This window comes from Microcaecilia unicolor, chromosome 4 (genome assembly GCF_901765095.1).
Source record: "Microcaecilia unicolor chromosome 4, aMicUni1.1, whole genome shotgun sequence".
NCBI classification, from domain to species: Eukaryota; Metazoa; Chordata; class Amphibia; order Gymnophiona; family Siphonopidae; genus Microcaecilia; species Microcaecilia unicolor.
In genome coordinates, this window is record NC_044034.1 from 266172982 (window position 1) to 266188379 (window position 15398).

The 15398-nt window shown below is 42.1% G+C and overlaps 1 protein-coding gene across 2 annotated transcripts in view; it reads left to right on the top strand.

Moving 5' to 3' along the window:
• The first annotated feature begins 596 nt into the window (after positions 1 to 596).
• GRTP1 (growth hormone regulated TBC protein 1) overlaps positions 597 to 15398 on the top strand; it is an 80123-nt gene continuing 65321 nt past the window's right edge. Inside the window, exons 1-3 of one of the 2 annotated variants that reach the window (XM_030201518.1) lie at positions 1104 to 1164; positions 2787 to 2839; positions 3508 to 3659. In XM_030201518.1, the coding sequence (XP_030057378.1) occupies positions 2829 to 2839; positions 3508 to 3659 (163 nt within the window). In that variant the 5' untranslated portion in view covers positions 1104 to 1164; positions 2787 to 2828. Of the gene's footprint in view, positions 1165 to 2786; positions 2840 to 3507; positions 3660 to 15398 lie in introns of both variants that reach the window. The other variant, XM_030201517.1, reaches the window with a different exon arrangement.

Genomic DNA, 15398 nt, shown 5'->3' on the forward strand with positions numbered 1-15398 from the left:
GTTATCATGAAAGTTACTACACGCAAAAGTATACCACTGCAGCCAGTAGCTATAGCTTCTGTTGGGGTTAAGGTGCCTTAATTCGCATAACTAACACTTTAGTAAATGAGCCACATAGTGTGACCAGAGACATTAATACTGACTATTACCAGTATCTTGAATCAGCCAATCTCATCGTCAGTGTACCTTTTATATTACCTTTGTCTGAACAACACATGCATAAACTGTCTTTTCTGATGCCAACGTTGCTTGAATCTGAATTTCTAAGGTCTGGTATTAGTGGAATTCTAGCCTCAGCTTCTTCTTTCCCATCCCAGCTGCCTGGGAGGAATAAATGACTGCCACAACTGGTTGTTTCTTTGGAACGCCGGGAATGTCCCCCAGCGTGTGGTAACCCCCAAACGCTAGCGCGTCAGGAACTAGTTTCTGTGTCGGGTATCCCTCATTCTGTGACGTCACAATGCAAACTTCCCTCCCATCCAGTTATCTGCCATAGGGAATAAAGAAAGAAGGGAGGCCAGTTGGAGGCTCCGCCCCTGAGCTTGATTGACACAGGCAGTTGAAAGGGGTGGGCTGAGCTCGAGACTATGGAGCGCTGTGTTAAAGTTACTTAGAAGTAAAACCAGTCTTTGGGAGACGCCAATAGAAGTATTTGTGTTTTCCTTTTGTGCTCCCTTAGCATGTGTTTTGTCTTATTTTTTAAATATATGGGGCTTGTTTCCAATGAGAGGTTAGTGGCGTGCTTAGGAGTGGAAAATTATCTCAGGCTTATCAGGTAGAGACAGGTGTAGAACAGCCGCGCTTGTTTTTTCCTTCTTCCTCCTTCTCCAAGTGGGGATTTTTTTTTCTCCTTTCTCGTAAAGCAGGAAGTAAATAAAATAGTTTCGGCTGGTGACCTGGAGCTGTAGAGTTTGGGGGATGGAAAATAGAAAATTAAAAATGTTGATTGTGGCGTGGTGTAGTTGGAAGTGAGTTGGGATCACCGGGGGCGCAGGAAGGGTATTGGGTGAGAGTCTGTAGCTCCAACTTGAGCCCGTTCTAACAAGTGTGGTCAGTATTCTTGAACGCCTAGGATAGAAAGGACACTAATTCAATGGATTACAAAGGGACTGGCGGAAGATCCGATCAGGTGGCGGAAGAGACGGCTAAGGATAGAATCCAAAGGTAATTTGTTTTTTTCGTTTGCTTGCTTCAGGTTAATAGTTTTGCATTTGTTTCTTTTTCTATAGTGCATGGTTCTGCAGAGGCAGCTGGAGTCATGTGCAGTATGGGGTGTGTGACGGTATGCTGATATAAACCAGGCTCCAATCCCTATTAGTTTACCCACCAAATGGTTCTGATTCTTTCATCCCAAATTCAAACTTTTTTTTAATTTTATTTTTACTTTTTTTTTTTTTAGAAGTATCACTTCTTGCAGTATTAACCATTTATTGATGTCTGGAATAAACTTTTTATTGTTGTGTAATTAAAAAAAAAAATTCCAGATGTACCTATCCACTTTAGCCCACAGGCCCAATCTTAGGTAGGGGCGACAGGGGTATTCGCACAGGGCATCGAGCTCCTAGGAGCCCTGCATCTCTGGCACATCTGTCCTCCTGTCTCAGAACACCTCCCTGCTCCATACCTTAATGTGCATCCACATTTCAGTAGAGAGCATCAGGCAGCGGCAACGATTTTCACATCCTGTCAGCTGCCTAGCCCATAAAATACTTGCTGCTGCGTCCCGCCCCCTTTTCATGTCATTTCCTGCTTCTACAAGGGCGGGACGCAGCAGCGAGGAGTTTCTGGGCTTTGCAGCTGATGGATATGAAAATTGCTGCCGCTGTCTTCTTCTGCTCTATTGAAAAGTGGTGGATGCATATCAAGGTATAGGGTGAGGTGGGGCTCTTACTCTAAACCTCCTTTTAAACTGATAAATTATGGCTTACGTTGGTGGGTGCGGGGGGGGGGGGGCACAGGTGCAGGCAGGGGGGGCCCGCTGAACTAGTCTGCACATGGCCCCACAATTGCTAAGACCGACCCTGTTAGCCCAGCCCCCAAAAGTTTGCCTTTGGACCACATGTAGGGGACTGTTTACTAAGCTGCATTAACTGCTAACACAGTAGTAGTTGCCACATTAAGGTGGAATGGGGTGGAGAATGGGCGGGGACTGTACTATAAAGTTAATGTGCTGGATAACATGATATAGTTAGTCATATAGTTAACAGCAGAAAAAGTGATGCAGTTGAGTCCACACATGATAAAATAACTTTTCCCAGTGGTACCTTTTAGAGGTGAAAAATGTTGGAAACTGTCCACAAGTCTTAATGCAGAGGTATTACAGTTACAGTGGAGTAACAAAACGTTTGTATGCAATAATGGGAAAATCTTACCCAACTTTGGTACTAAACTCCTTAATAAGTTAAATATTATTTTATTGATTGATGTCCTTTTGAATGTGGATAACAGCACCTGCAGGTCCTATATATGAAACAGCATCTTATAGATGCTGTTTCTGGTAATATTACCAGATTTGTATATAGCGATGTGGTAAGGCCATGGATAGAAGTGTAGGATAGCTCAAGCTGAAATGCTGCTTCTTCAGTACTAAAGGTCAAATGTACTAAATATCCCCATAGACATAAAATGAGGGGAGAGGGAATCCTTTAGGACATTTGACCTTTGAGGTAGTAATTTTTGTGCATAAGTGGCCCCTTACAGGTGTAAATGGTGAAGCATGAGTAGAGTTCAAAAATAGACAAAGATTATAAAATTTGTTAATCTACACGGGCATTTGAATAATCTAGGTTTGAAGACACTCGCCAGTTTGAGAGCAGGTGGAACTGTCCATGTCTTCGAGGTAGGTGTGGTTTTTTTCCTGCCTATGCTAGTACTTTTATAAAGATATATAGGCACTTGTATCATATGTCTTAATAAAATACCACCTAAGTAGACACCTACTTGCCCTATTATAAAATTACCTTCCACGAATCTTCATTAAACTCCAAATATGCTTCAGTGGTTTTGCAAAGTAGATTCTATGTCCAGAGCCTTAATTGTGGAAGTTTTTAGGTTGTATGCAGATAAGACGTTTTAAAAATGGATCCCCTTGCTTTGAAAAAACTCAGACAAGAGTGTGCCTTAATTCAGTGGTTCTGAAATGTTGTCATTTAGAGCATGCATTTAAGCTATGATCAAATAGCAGAAGCTACCTGAAAGGCAAGTGACTTCAAATGCCATGTCTACAGCTATTCATTCATCTCTTGCTTTTGCTCCTAATGTCTAATGTTGATCTTCTTTCCCCCTCCCACAGTCAAGGTCTTAGCTCATGTTTGGGCATAATCTGAGACCCATTAAGTAAAATTGAAGAGTCAGTGAACCACTGTCCTAATCTTAATGCAAGTGTATAGATAATTTTTTGGTATAGATTTAAATAAAAATACATTGTACACTTTTATTTGATAAGTACGTGTACAGAATCCCTGTCACAAAAAGAAAAAAACTCCAGCTTTGTTTTTCACATCTTAGAATTGATGCATATGGGTTTGAAAGGCCAAAAGACTTTGATTATACATCTTATGAAGAATTCTATTCAAGATATCTAGCGGTACTCGTCAGAAGAGCAATGAAGTGGTCCAAGCTTTTGCAGAGAAATAATGGAGTAGAGAAAAGTTTAAAGGGTAAGGTAAAGAGGAAATTCTTTCTTTAAATTCACATTCAGACTAGAAAATGAAATACTTTTTATGTCTAAGATAAGTTACATAAGAGAAAAACAGCAGGCATTATGGTTTACAAAAGAGTAATCCCACTTGGTTGACACAATCATTACTTCTTCATTGACCAATGTAAATACTGTACAACTAAAAGCAAACTTGCTGAACAAGCAGAGGGAGTAGTGATTACACAGGTGTAGGTAAATGGTAAATGAAAAAGGCAGGACAAAATGTGATGCCGTTTATGGAAGTATGAAATAGAAGCATGTGAGAGAACACCGCCCTCCCCCTTACTGCACACACACACACGGGAGACTTCAGTAAATAGCACCCAAAGTTAGGTGTCAAGAAGATCGGTGCTAAACTAATGTTCTGTAAAGGGCACTCTGTAGTATAGCAATGGATTTTGCGCTAGATTCTATATATGGTGCCTGAAAAATCCATGTGGAAAAAATTGTCTGGGAATATTCTCTAAAGCACGCCTGTATGTTACAGAATAGGCTTAAATTACCACACGATGTATAGAATGCGTTGAGCTCCTCTTCATACGACCAAATTTAGTCACGACCATTTATGCCATGTTTTACTTGGTATAAATCTGGACACCTCAATTAGGCGCAGTTTGGGTATATTCTATAACAATGCGCATAGATGTTAGAAATGCCCCTACTCCGCGCATGACCACACCTCCTTTTCAACTGTGCGACTTAGAATTTGGGCATAGCACATTATAGAATACTTAGAGGAATATTTTCAAAGTACTTAGCCTTTCAAAGTTCCATAGAAACCTATGGAACTTTGGAAGGCTAAGTGCTTTGAAAATATGCTTCTTTGTGAGTTGTGCGCATAAATCTCAATGCCAGTGCTGCTGATTGCTTGTTAACATCCAATTAACAGCGCCGATTAGCTAGTTAAGCAGTTAGTTATACACATTGTTATAGAATAAGTTTCGGTTTCTGCTTGGAATTTTAGGCGCTATATGTAGAAACCGAGGGTTTGCATCTAACTTTGGAAGCCAGCATTTACGCCTGCCAAAAACTTAGTTGGTGCCCAACTTATGGCACTTAGAAGTGCAGTTGTTGATAATCTATAACATTGCACCTAACTTCTGCGATGCCCCTGATCTACCCTTGACCCTCCCATGGCCACACCCCTTTTGAATTGCATGCTATAGAATTTAGGTGCTGATTTTATAGAATAGCGCTTAAGGCAGATGCGTGTGCAAATACAGATTATTGCCAGTTTAACATGAATTCTTGACTAATGCCTCATTAAATAATTAATTTTGCACATGCATCTACCATAGGCACCCAAATTGTGCATCCAACTTTGGGCAGCCTATATAGAACCTGGGGGGGGGGGGGTCGCAATCTTTCTATAAGACCAGGTCACACAAGTGTGACATTTTTGAACAGTTTTATTGGGTTGTGTATGTGTGTCAGGCATGTCGTCTTGTTGACTGAGCTCTCACAGCTCAGTAAAGACTGCCCGTCTGTATTGCTTCGCTTCTGTATGTGATCACTGGCCCTCAGCACTCCCAGCTCTTACAACTTCATCATGTGGTTAACCTGGAGTTTAACCTTCAGTGGTTTTATAGTGAATGTTATGCCTTTTTAAGGTTGTGTGATATAAACAGGACACTTTCAAGTCAACCATCTGTGAAGCTGCTAGTATTCATAAGGAAGTTCTGCTTTTTTGCCTCTTGTGTGTGGGATTTTTTTTTTTAAACAAGGACTATTGAAATATTTGTCAAATAAGAAAGCTTAGATGTCTTAAGAACTCTCAAAACTCCCCCTGCCCTCATGTTAAAAAAAATAAATTTGTTTTACAGTAACCTTAATTTTTTTTTATTAAAATACTTCAGGCAAATAGTGTATGGCTGTTTCATGAGGAGATAGTGGTTGCTGTGCCTGGGCCATTTGGCTCTTATATGCTGTCATGTTTCTATGTTTCAATCTTTGAACAATATGAAACATGAAAACACCGTGTTAACCCTTCATCTTTTTATATTATTTTTACATCCTCTGCCCAACGAAGAGGAGTATAATCAAACAAAAGTAGGATGGCATTGCATATTAAATGTGTGGATCCCTAGTATGGCTTAGAAATCTTATGCATACAACGCACAATGTAATATCAATTGGAAATGCGCAACAATGCAGTTCACACAAATTTTAACTGCCACAGTCGACCAGAATTGGTGTCCAGACCTTCTCCCATTTAGACACAGTCTTGTGATAAGTGATCAAAACACGTAATTTCATATATATGTATATTAGTAAAAAAGGCCCGTTTCTTAACGCAGTGAAACGGGCACTAGCAATGTAATGAGTTCCTGCTATTAATGTTTCTACGGTTGTATTCTGAAAATAATTGTTGTTTACATGTGTAAGATTTCTCTATATACAATATTTTTTGTGTAAACTGTGTTACAATGTGGTAAAAGTTTTCCTTGTTCAGGCCCTTCAATCAGTTTAACAATCACATCAGAAGAGTTCCTTACTCGTGAGAATGCAACATACAGTTGCCCATGTGAGAGACTAAGAGTGACAGTGTATTTTACAGACAGTGTAAGAGAGAGATACACAGAGTGATTGAGTGTGTGTGTGTGTGTGTGTGTGTGTGATGTCTGTATGTGTGTGTGTGGGTGTGTGTGAGTGACAAAGTGATTAAATGTTTGTCTTCCCTTCCGTTCTGTGCACTTGCCTCCACTGATGTTCATACCTCCCTGTATATGATTGTTTGTTAGAGATTCAATCCACTCCATTTCCCTCCTCCAAGTTCCGTTCTGTCTGATTGGTTCTTCGTTCCTGTGACGTCACGTTTGTTTGCTTGGCAACTATGCAGCATTCCGTTTCCTTGACGTGAGGGCGGGGACAGTGAGAGCCAATGAAACGCTGAACCCTACACTGCCACAGTGCCACAGAGTCAGCTTCAGAATGTTGGAGGTGCTTTTTATTATATAGGACTAGTAAAAAAGGCCCGTTTCCGAAACCAATGAAATGGGCGCTAGCATGTGGCTTTTTTGTGTGTGTGTGTGTGTATGTGTCACAGAGTTATTTTGTGTGTGAGTGTGTGAGGGTGCGGTGTGTGTGCAGGTTGTTGTGTGTCTTTTTTTTGTTTTGTTTTTTGCTTGGGGGTTGTGGGATGTGCTGTGCTGGCAAAGTGGGTTGGATTGGTGTGTGGCTTTGAGGGTGTGTTTCTGTTGTATTGTGTGTGTGTGGTTTTGTCTGTAATGGAGGTTTGTGGAGGGGGGTCTTTCTGTTGGTGAAATGTAAATGTGGTTGTAGGGGGGGGTCAGCCTTTGCTGAGTGGTGTTTTTTTTTGTGTTGTGCTGAGGCAGCAGTGTTGTTTTAGATGGGCGGAAGGTAGAGGAGCACGTTCTTTGTCTGTTGGTATTTTTTGGCCGTTTCAGGGCTGCTGTAGGGGAATGCTGGAAGAGAAATGTGCTGTTGGAAGCAGTGCCATCTTTTTCCATTGGGCTGGGGTTCTGGGTATCCTGGAGGTGGGTGACGGCTTGCCTGAGGACGGGGATGGTTGTTTTAAGTTGGCGGAAGGGAGAAGAGCACGGTCTCGGGCCGTCTGGGGGTGATCCGGTATGTTTGGTCCATTTCAGGCCGGCTGCAGGGGAATGCTGGAACATTTATGCGCTGCAGGAATCAGCGCCGTCTTTTTCTGGGTGCTCGGGGAATCCCCGAGGTGGGAGACAGCTTGCCTGAGGCTGGGGATGGTTGGGCACGTCCTTGGCCACTTCGGCAAAAGGGGAAGAGGAAGTGGGTGGGGAGTTACCTGCAGCCGCCTGAGAAACCATGTATTCTTTGTTTGTTTTGTATTATTAGTTTGCATTTCTGTTGAAGAAAGAGTGGATGCCTTTCGAATGATGGAGGTGGTGCGTCGGTGTGCGGTTGTTTCGTTAGTTTGGCAGCCAGTCTCCAGCGATTCCTAGGCAGGGAAGGAGTACTCCTCCCCCTTCCTTGGTCGCTGTTTGCTGCTGGCTGGGTCGCGGGTAATCCAGCTGGGCCGCAGCTTGTCCTGTTCGCCCAGGTCCCAGATGGTGACGGGCACGTTGTTTTCCGGCTCCTCTGACTCCATGTCAAGCGATCCCAAATATAGTCTGTGCTATAGGCCCTCTGGCACTCTTCAGTACTGGCATTAGGCATTTAAAAATTTCTCCCCCCCCCCCTCCCCCGGTCTATTTTTGCACATACCCACAGCAGGAATATTTTTCTCTATTTCCAGCGGTGGTTCTGTGCTCTCCGTGCTGCACAGATAATGAGCCATTCTGCTGGGGAATGCTCCTCCCTTATTGTCACGTAGTTTCCTCTGATTGGTCTGTCTTAAGTTGCCTAGTGTTGCCTGTGAACGGTGTTGTGATGGTCCTTTGTGTTTCAGAATGTTGAGGGTGTTTTTTCTGATTGGTCCGTCATGCGAGGGCGGGGCAGAGAGACATGGTCAGTGTTGTGGCTTCACCACCATGAATCCATGAACCCTTCAGGGAGTGGCTGAGTGACTTCAGAATGTTGTCTTCAGAACGTTGAGGGTGAGTTTTATTATAGTAGATATATATTAACTGTGTCAGCCACTTAACCAAAGAGGGAGTTTCCTCCTGTTTTCAATAGTTGCTAATGCCAAAATGTTATGTAAAGGAGTTGTTAACTGAAGCGAGAGCATAAATGGAGGGCAGTTATCAGTGCAGGCCACCTTCAAGACGTTATTTTTTTTTGTGAACTTAGGTTAGTAGTAATTAGGGGGCACTTTTATTAAACTGTGTAAAGCACTTAGCATGGGGTTTACCGTGTGGTAAGGTGGCCAAACAGGTAGAAGGATGCTTGAGTGCATAAGGAGAGGAATGGCCAGTAGGAAAAAGGAGGTGATTTTGCTCCTGTGTAAGACTCTGGGGAGACCTCATTTAGGGTGTCTCTTACAAAGCAGCTCTAGTGTTTTTTAGCTAGTGCTAAACGCAGTGACATCCATAGGAATACAATGGGCGTCTTAGCATTTAGCGCCAGCTGATTGTAGAGTGAGCTAAAAATGCTAGTGCTGCATTGTAAAAGACTTAGAATATTTGTGTACAGTTCTAGAGATCGCACCTTCAAAAGGATATAAACAGAATGGAGTCTGTCTTGAGGGTGGCTACTAAAATGGGTAAAGGTATTAATCAGAAAATGTATGGGGGCAGAATTAAAGATCTCAATATATATACTTTTGGAAAAAAGGCATTAGAGGGGGAGATACGTTGCAGTGGCATAAATGCATAGGAGGCGAGTCTTTCTATTGAAAGGGAGCATAGGATGAAGGTGAAAGGGGGTAGACTCCAAAGTAACCTGAGGACATATTTCTTCAAGAAAAGGGCGGTGAATTCATGGAACAGCTTCCTGTGGAGATGAAAATAGTACTGAATTAGAGGCCGACTGAGTTTCGGTTTCAGTTATGGTGCTGAAACTGGCTCAGAATTATTTTTCTGCCTGGTTATGGCTTAAAGGCTATGGCCATGGTTTCAGTTTCAGCCGAAATTGACCATGGGTTTTCGGTGGAAGCCAAAAGATGTGTGCTTTGTCCTATTTGTCTCCCTCCCCCTCCCCTCTGAACAGGATTTGCCTCTCACCCCCAACTTGTAGATGCCTCCCTTGGGTCTGCCTTACAATCCCTGGCAGTTTAGGGGTGTAGTCAGGGCAGAAATGATCACCAGTTGCTCCTGCCCATGTTGGTTTTGCTCTTAAAATGGCTGCTGTGACCTGTAGTGGCAGTATGGTGAGACTGCAGCAAGAGGTCATGGCAGCGATTTTGAGAGTAGAGCTGATATGGGCAAGAATGATTGGGGAATCACTCCTGCTTTGACTACACCAAGTGAGGGTATTCTTTTCATTCTTTTTTAATAATTTGATTATGATCTTGCATAGTAGTGCATATGGTAAATAGAGTGCTCCAAATGCTTTTAATGCAAAAACCTATTGACTGTATACAGAAAAGAAAAACAATATATATAAAAAATTAAAAGGTTGTATACAGATATAGGGAGGAAGGAGGTGAAGTCAATGATTACAAATAGTCACATTGAGGATCTCATCGGTGAGTGAGTAAAAGATTATCCAGTGATTGTATATGAGACTTCCCCCTCACAAAAACAAATAATTGATTAGAAAAATCGAGACAGACATTAAGCTCAAAAATATTAAAACAGAAGTACTTGGCAAGTCTGATCCCAGATTGTTTCATCTACCTTTGAGTGATATACACTTACAGTGATTAAGTAGATTGAAGTTGCATAGATTTGACTTTAATACAAAAGTTTAGCAGGAATTTGTCAGTAAATTTGGGATAAGCTCCTTATGGATTGACCTGTCTGTGGAGGTGTGACATCAGCCATTACTCCAAATGTGGCACAAATTCAGCCATTGTAAAAGCACTGTGGCTTTTAGTTTTTCATTAGCTGAGATCCACGTGTGCAGAAGCTATGGTCTTTCATTATTTAAATTATTATATATATTCTGGCTTGAATACTATTTGGGTGATTCTAAAGAATTTCCTTGCTCTGTCAACTGTGATGAAGACACAGCGTTCAACCAAAATTGTGGCATGCAGGAAAGGAACCTGCAGTGATTATCAAGCACAAGTAGTGGTCAGCTTATAGTGTTAGTAGGGAAATGGTATTACAATGAAATGAAGTTTATATATTAGAAAATAATTTGAGAAATGTATTGCTCTTGACTGCAAGGACTATATATGCTCTGAAAAATTACATTCAGTAACATCAATGGGCTTCTTTATTCTGGGTGATGCATCAGTCTGGTAATAATGTCTGCAGTGTAGACTAGTGTCTGGATTCCTTTACTTTTATTTTGGTAAGAATCAAAATCATGCTTGTCCTTAACCAGTTTTATCACTAAATACAAATTGGGAACCATCTCGGTTCTACTTTTGTTACTTGTGGACAGTTTGGGAAAGCATAAAAAACTGGTAATCATGATTTTTTGTTTTTGTTTTTGTTCTCAATGTTCCTGTCCCAGAGGATATTTAACTACATCTGCATTAACTTAGGAACCTAAATGTGTCTCAGACTTGTTAAAATGTCTCTCCCAGTTGTCGGCCTGTGCTTACAGTTTGTGGGACTGGAGGGTAATCTCTGTGAGTTAGCAGAAGGCTGCCAACGGCAAGCTATGACAATCCGCAGTGAGCCTCATTGGTTCACATTTACACAACCAAACTTTAGTTTTCAGTTTCATAAAAGTTTTGACTGCAGTTTGTCGGCCTCTAATCTGAGTTTAAGAAGAGTTTAAGAATGCTTGGGACAAATATGTAGGGAGCCTTCATTTTTCTATGTTTATATGGTAAACAGCATTCTAAGTGCTTTTTGTGTTGGGGTGCGTGTCATGGACGTAGAAGGCTTTTTTCGATTAGCATGCTAATTGTCAATTTGCAGGTGGCCTGGGACCACTTACTACCACCTCAATAGGAGGCGCTAGCTCCAGATTCTATATAACACATGCAAATCCAGTTGCATTCTGGATTTGCGCATGCAGTTTAATTACTTAACAAACCAATCGGTGCCAGTAATTGCTTCTTAACAAGCAATTATTGATACTTTATTGGCATTAATTAGAATTTGCATGCACAACTTGCTAGGCGTATTCTGTAAAGTTTGCATAAATTCTAATGCGTACTGACAAAAAGGGGGCGTGGCACGGTCAGACAGTGGGCATTCCAAAAATTTATGCACACAGTTATAGAATACACCTGCTCTGCGGCTTAGGCGCTGGTGTTTACACAGAATTTTACTTCGCATTAATGGATGCGCCTAGAGTTTGGCACAGGCATGGCCACTAGGCGTATTCTATAAACTGGCGCGGTTTACAGAATACGCCTAGGCGGAAATATTTTCAGGCGCCATATATAGAATCTGGTCCTAAGTGTTCACCAACTCCAAGCACAGTGTCACGTGTTACCTACAATTTAATGCAGCACCTGTAAGAGAGCGAATGCAGGATTGCCCCCAATAGTTGCCTTGTTAAATTTGCAGATACCACACCGTAAAGTCCCATGTTAAGCCGCAGTAACTGCAGATTTTATTGCAGCTTAGTAAAAAGAGCCACCAGGTCTCATTGTATAAAATGGGACTTGTGCCAAAATAGCATTAGTTAATGGTAAAGTAACATGTCTTAATGATAGCCCACACATTGATAACTGTGCTCTAAGCTTGTATAATTGCTGTTATAGAAGACTAGTGTAAATCTGTATTTACACGCTTAAGTTTAGGCGCGACCACTTACTGTCAAAGGCTGGTGCAAATGCTTACACCTAAATGCTGTCAGTTACGCACATAACCCCAGATTCTATATAGCGCGTCTTGTGTATAAATCCCGGTGTATTTTATAACTACGCATGTAGATTAATTGTGCAAAAATTTCGAATTTACACGTGTACATTTCTAAGTGCATTCTGTAATGTACACAGGGAAAAAGGGGTCTGGTTAGGAGGCGTGGAAATGGGCATCTTGCAGGCATTTCAAAATCTACACGCTTTGTTATAAAATATAGGCCAGTGCGCGTAAATCTACTTGCAGGGATTTACACCAGCTTTTCATTGGCATAAATGAACATGCATAGATTCAGTCACATTAAATACACCTAAGCATTTTCTAAATACTGTGCATAAATCTACACATGGTATTTAGAATACGCGTAGGCGTAATTGCCTAGCACTAGTTAATTCTAGGCACCATATATAAAACCAGGCCCATAACGGAAAGTATTCTGTAACCTTAGCGTGAAAGTGCTTGGTACAGCCCAGACCCACATGCCCCTCCCATGTCTATAACCCTGGCAGTTATGTGCTAAAGGATGTACACTCTAAGATTATAGAATTACAATTAAGTGCAGTTAACTTTCTCTGGAGCATATTAAATAAACTGGTATATTTTGCAGGGAGCAAATTCAGCTTTGTTGTATTTGTTTTTTGGTTGTCAGTTCTGTGATGTTTTATGTAGTATGGTTAGATTTTATGTTTTATGAACACTAGCAGGCTTATTTTCAAAAGAGAAGGGCACCCATCTTTCGACACAAATCAGGAGGTGGGTGTCCTCCTCCCAGGGTTGCCCAAATCGGCATAATCGAAAGCCAATTTTGGGCGTCCTCAACTGCTTTCTGTTGCGGGGACGACCAAAGTTCCCGGGGGCTGGTCAGAAGCATAGCGAAGACGAGACTGTGGCGTGCTTAACACATGGGCGTCCTCGGCCGATAATGGAAAAAAGAAGGGCGTCCATGACGAGCACTTGGCCGACTTTACTTGGTCCATTTTTTCTTGCGACCAAGCCTCAAAAAGATGCCCGAACTGACCAGATGACCACCGTAGGGAATCGGGGATGACCTCCTCTTACTCCCCCAGTGGTCATTAACCCCCTCCCACCCTAAAAAAAACTTTAAAAATATTTTTTGCCAGCCTCAAATGTCATATCCAGCTCCCTGACAGCAATATGCTAGAGCAGTTTTAATGGGTGCAGTGCACTTCAGGCAGGTGGACCCAGGCCCATCCCCCATACCTGTTGTAGTGGTAAATGTGAGCACTTCAAAACCCACAAGAAACCCACTGTACCCACATCTAGGTGCCCCCCTTCACCCCTTAGGGCTATGGTAGTGTTGTACAGTTGTGGTGAGTGGGTTTTAAGGGGGGGGTTTGGGGCTCAGCACCCAAGGTAATGGAGCTATGCACCTTGGAGCAATTTATGAAGTCCACTGCAGTGCCCCCTAGGGTGCCCGGTTGATGTCCTGGCATGTGAGGGGGACCAAGTGCACTATGAATGCTGGCTCCTCCCACGACCAAATGCCTTGGATTTGGTTGTTTCTGAGATGGGCGTCCTCGGTTTCCATTATCGCTGAAAACCGGGGAGGACCATCTCTAAGGTTGACCTAAATGTGGAGATTTGGGCTTCCCCAACTGTATTATCGAAATGAAAGATGGATGCACATCTTTCAATAATACGGGTTTTCCCGCCCCTTCGCGAGGATGCCCTCGGGAAAACTTGGGCGCCCCGTTCGATTATGCCCCTCCACTTATCACTTGTTACCTGCAGAATTGAGTTTAGTGTGTATCATTTGTTCAGTATTATCTACTATCAACATTTTGTTATAGTAACTGTTGTCTGCAAAAGTTGAACAGGTCTTGCAGAATTGAGTTTAAGCTTGTATTCTGCTTTTCACCATCAACTCAAAGCGGTAACAATGTAGCTCAGAAAGCTTATAAAATCAATTTGCCTGACATTGTCTTCTCTGTTTCATGACTCGTAATAATTTGCAGGGCAGAAGGATAACAGCATACCTTGAGCAACTGTTGCCAGAAGCTTAAAATGAACCAAGAAATGCACCGATTCTGTCATGTACTGTAACTCAGCTGAGATACTCACCAGCACTATTAGACACTTATATTATTCTTTCGGATGAAACCATTTTTTATTGCATAAACACAGTAACACACCTTGTGTACTTTGTGAGGCTGTACTGCAGCTGAATGCTTCTGGCTAGAAAGCACACCCTGAATGTGTGTGCTTGTGAATAAAGTCTAGTAACCGTAAGTCTAAAAGCTGCATTTCGGTACAGGTGACTAGAAAATCAGGTATGTTGAGATCTACTGTACCTTGGTGTATAGCTCACACAGCCTCAGCCATCAGAGCTAACTCTTTTTTTTTTTTTTTTTTTTTTAATTCTGAGGTGGGGGGAGGGTAACTATGTTACAGAATGTTCTTCAACTCAGCTAGGCTACAGAGCTCTTTATAGAGGCAACCACCCTTCAAGTCGAAAAGCAAGGTCTGTAACACAAACTTAAAAAAAAAAACCCTTTGAGTTAAAATGGTGAGGCCGTGATTGGGAAGAGTTTTTTTTTTTTTAAACTAATTGGAATACAGGATACACAGAAAAGTATAATCCCCTGGATTTTATAAAGGTCTCTCGAATTTGGGTGTAGATTCCAGATCTGTGCACAAACTAATTAGTTAAAAAGCAATCAATTACTGATAATTGGCATTAATTATGACATATGTGAATCTGCTTACATGCTATTCTATGACACCACACACCTAAATTGCCTCGAGCACAACTCAAAAGGGGACATAGCCAGGGGAGGGGCAAAGGCAGATCATGGGCATTCCAAAAATTTAGGCACAGTGCTATAGATTAGGGTCATTTATATGCCCAGCTGCCATTGGTTGTGCATCAGCATTTATAGCAGGTTTCAGCAGGTATAAGTCCTCAAGCCCAAAATAGGGCACGAGAATCTGCACTAAGCGCTATTCTAGAAAGGTAGCTTGGTGCTAAGCAACATTTTATAGACTTGGCGCTTGGCCTGGATCTTCCCAGTTCCTAACTTTGAGCATCATTTATAGAATTCCCCCTCTCCCCCCCCCCCCCCCATATGGGCAATTTATGTGGAATATCTAGTAGAGGCTGACCAAAACTGCTACCAAAGCTGTCTAAACACTTTTTTGGCTGAAACTGCAGCCGAAGCTAAAACCGTAAACTAAAGTTTGGTTTGTGTGAATGTGAACCAGTGAGGTCCACTGGGGATTGTCAGAGCTTGCAGTCAGCAGCCCTCCGCTAAAGCCACAGGAAATTATTATCCTCCAGTCCCAGGAACTGCAAGCACAGGCTGACAAGTGGGAGAGCCATTTTAACAAGGACTTCTTAGCAAGTCTGCCATGTTAGGTTCCCAAAATAATGC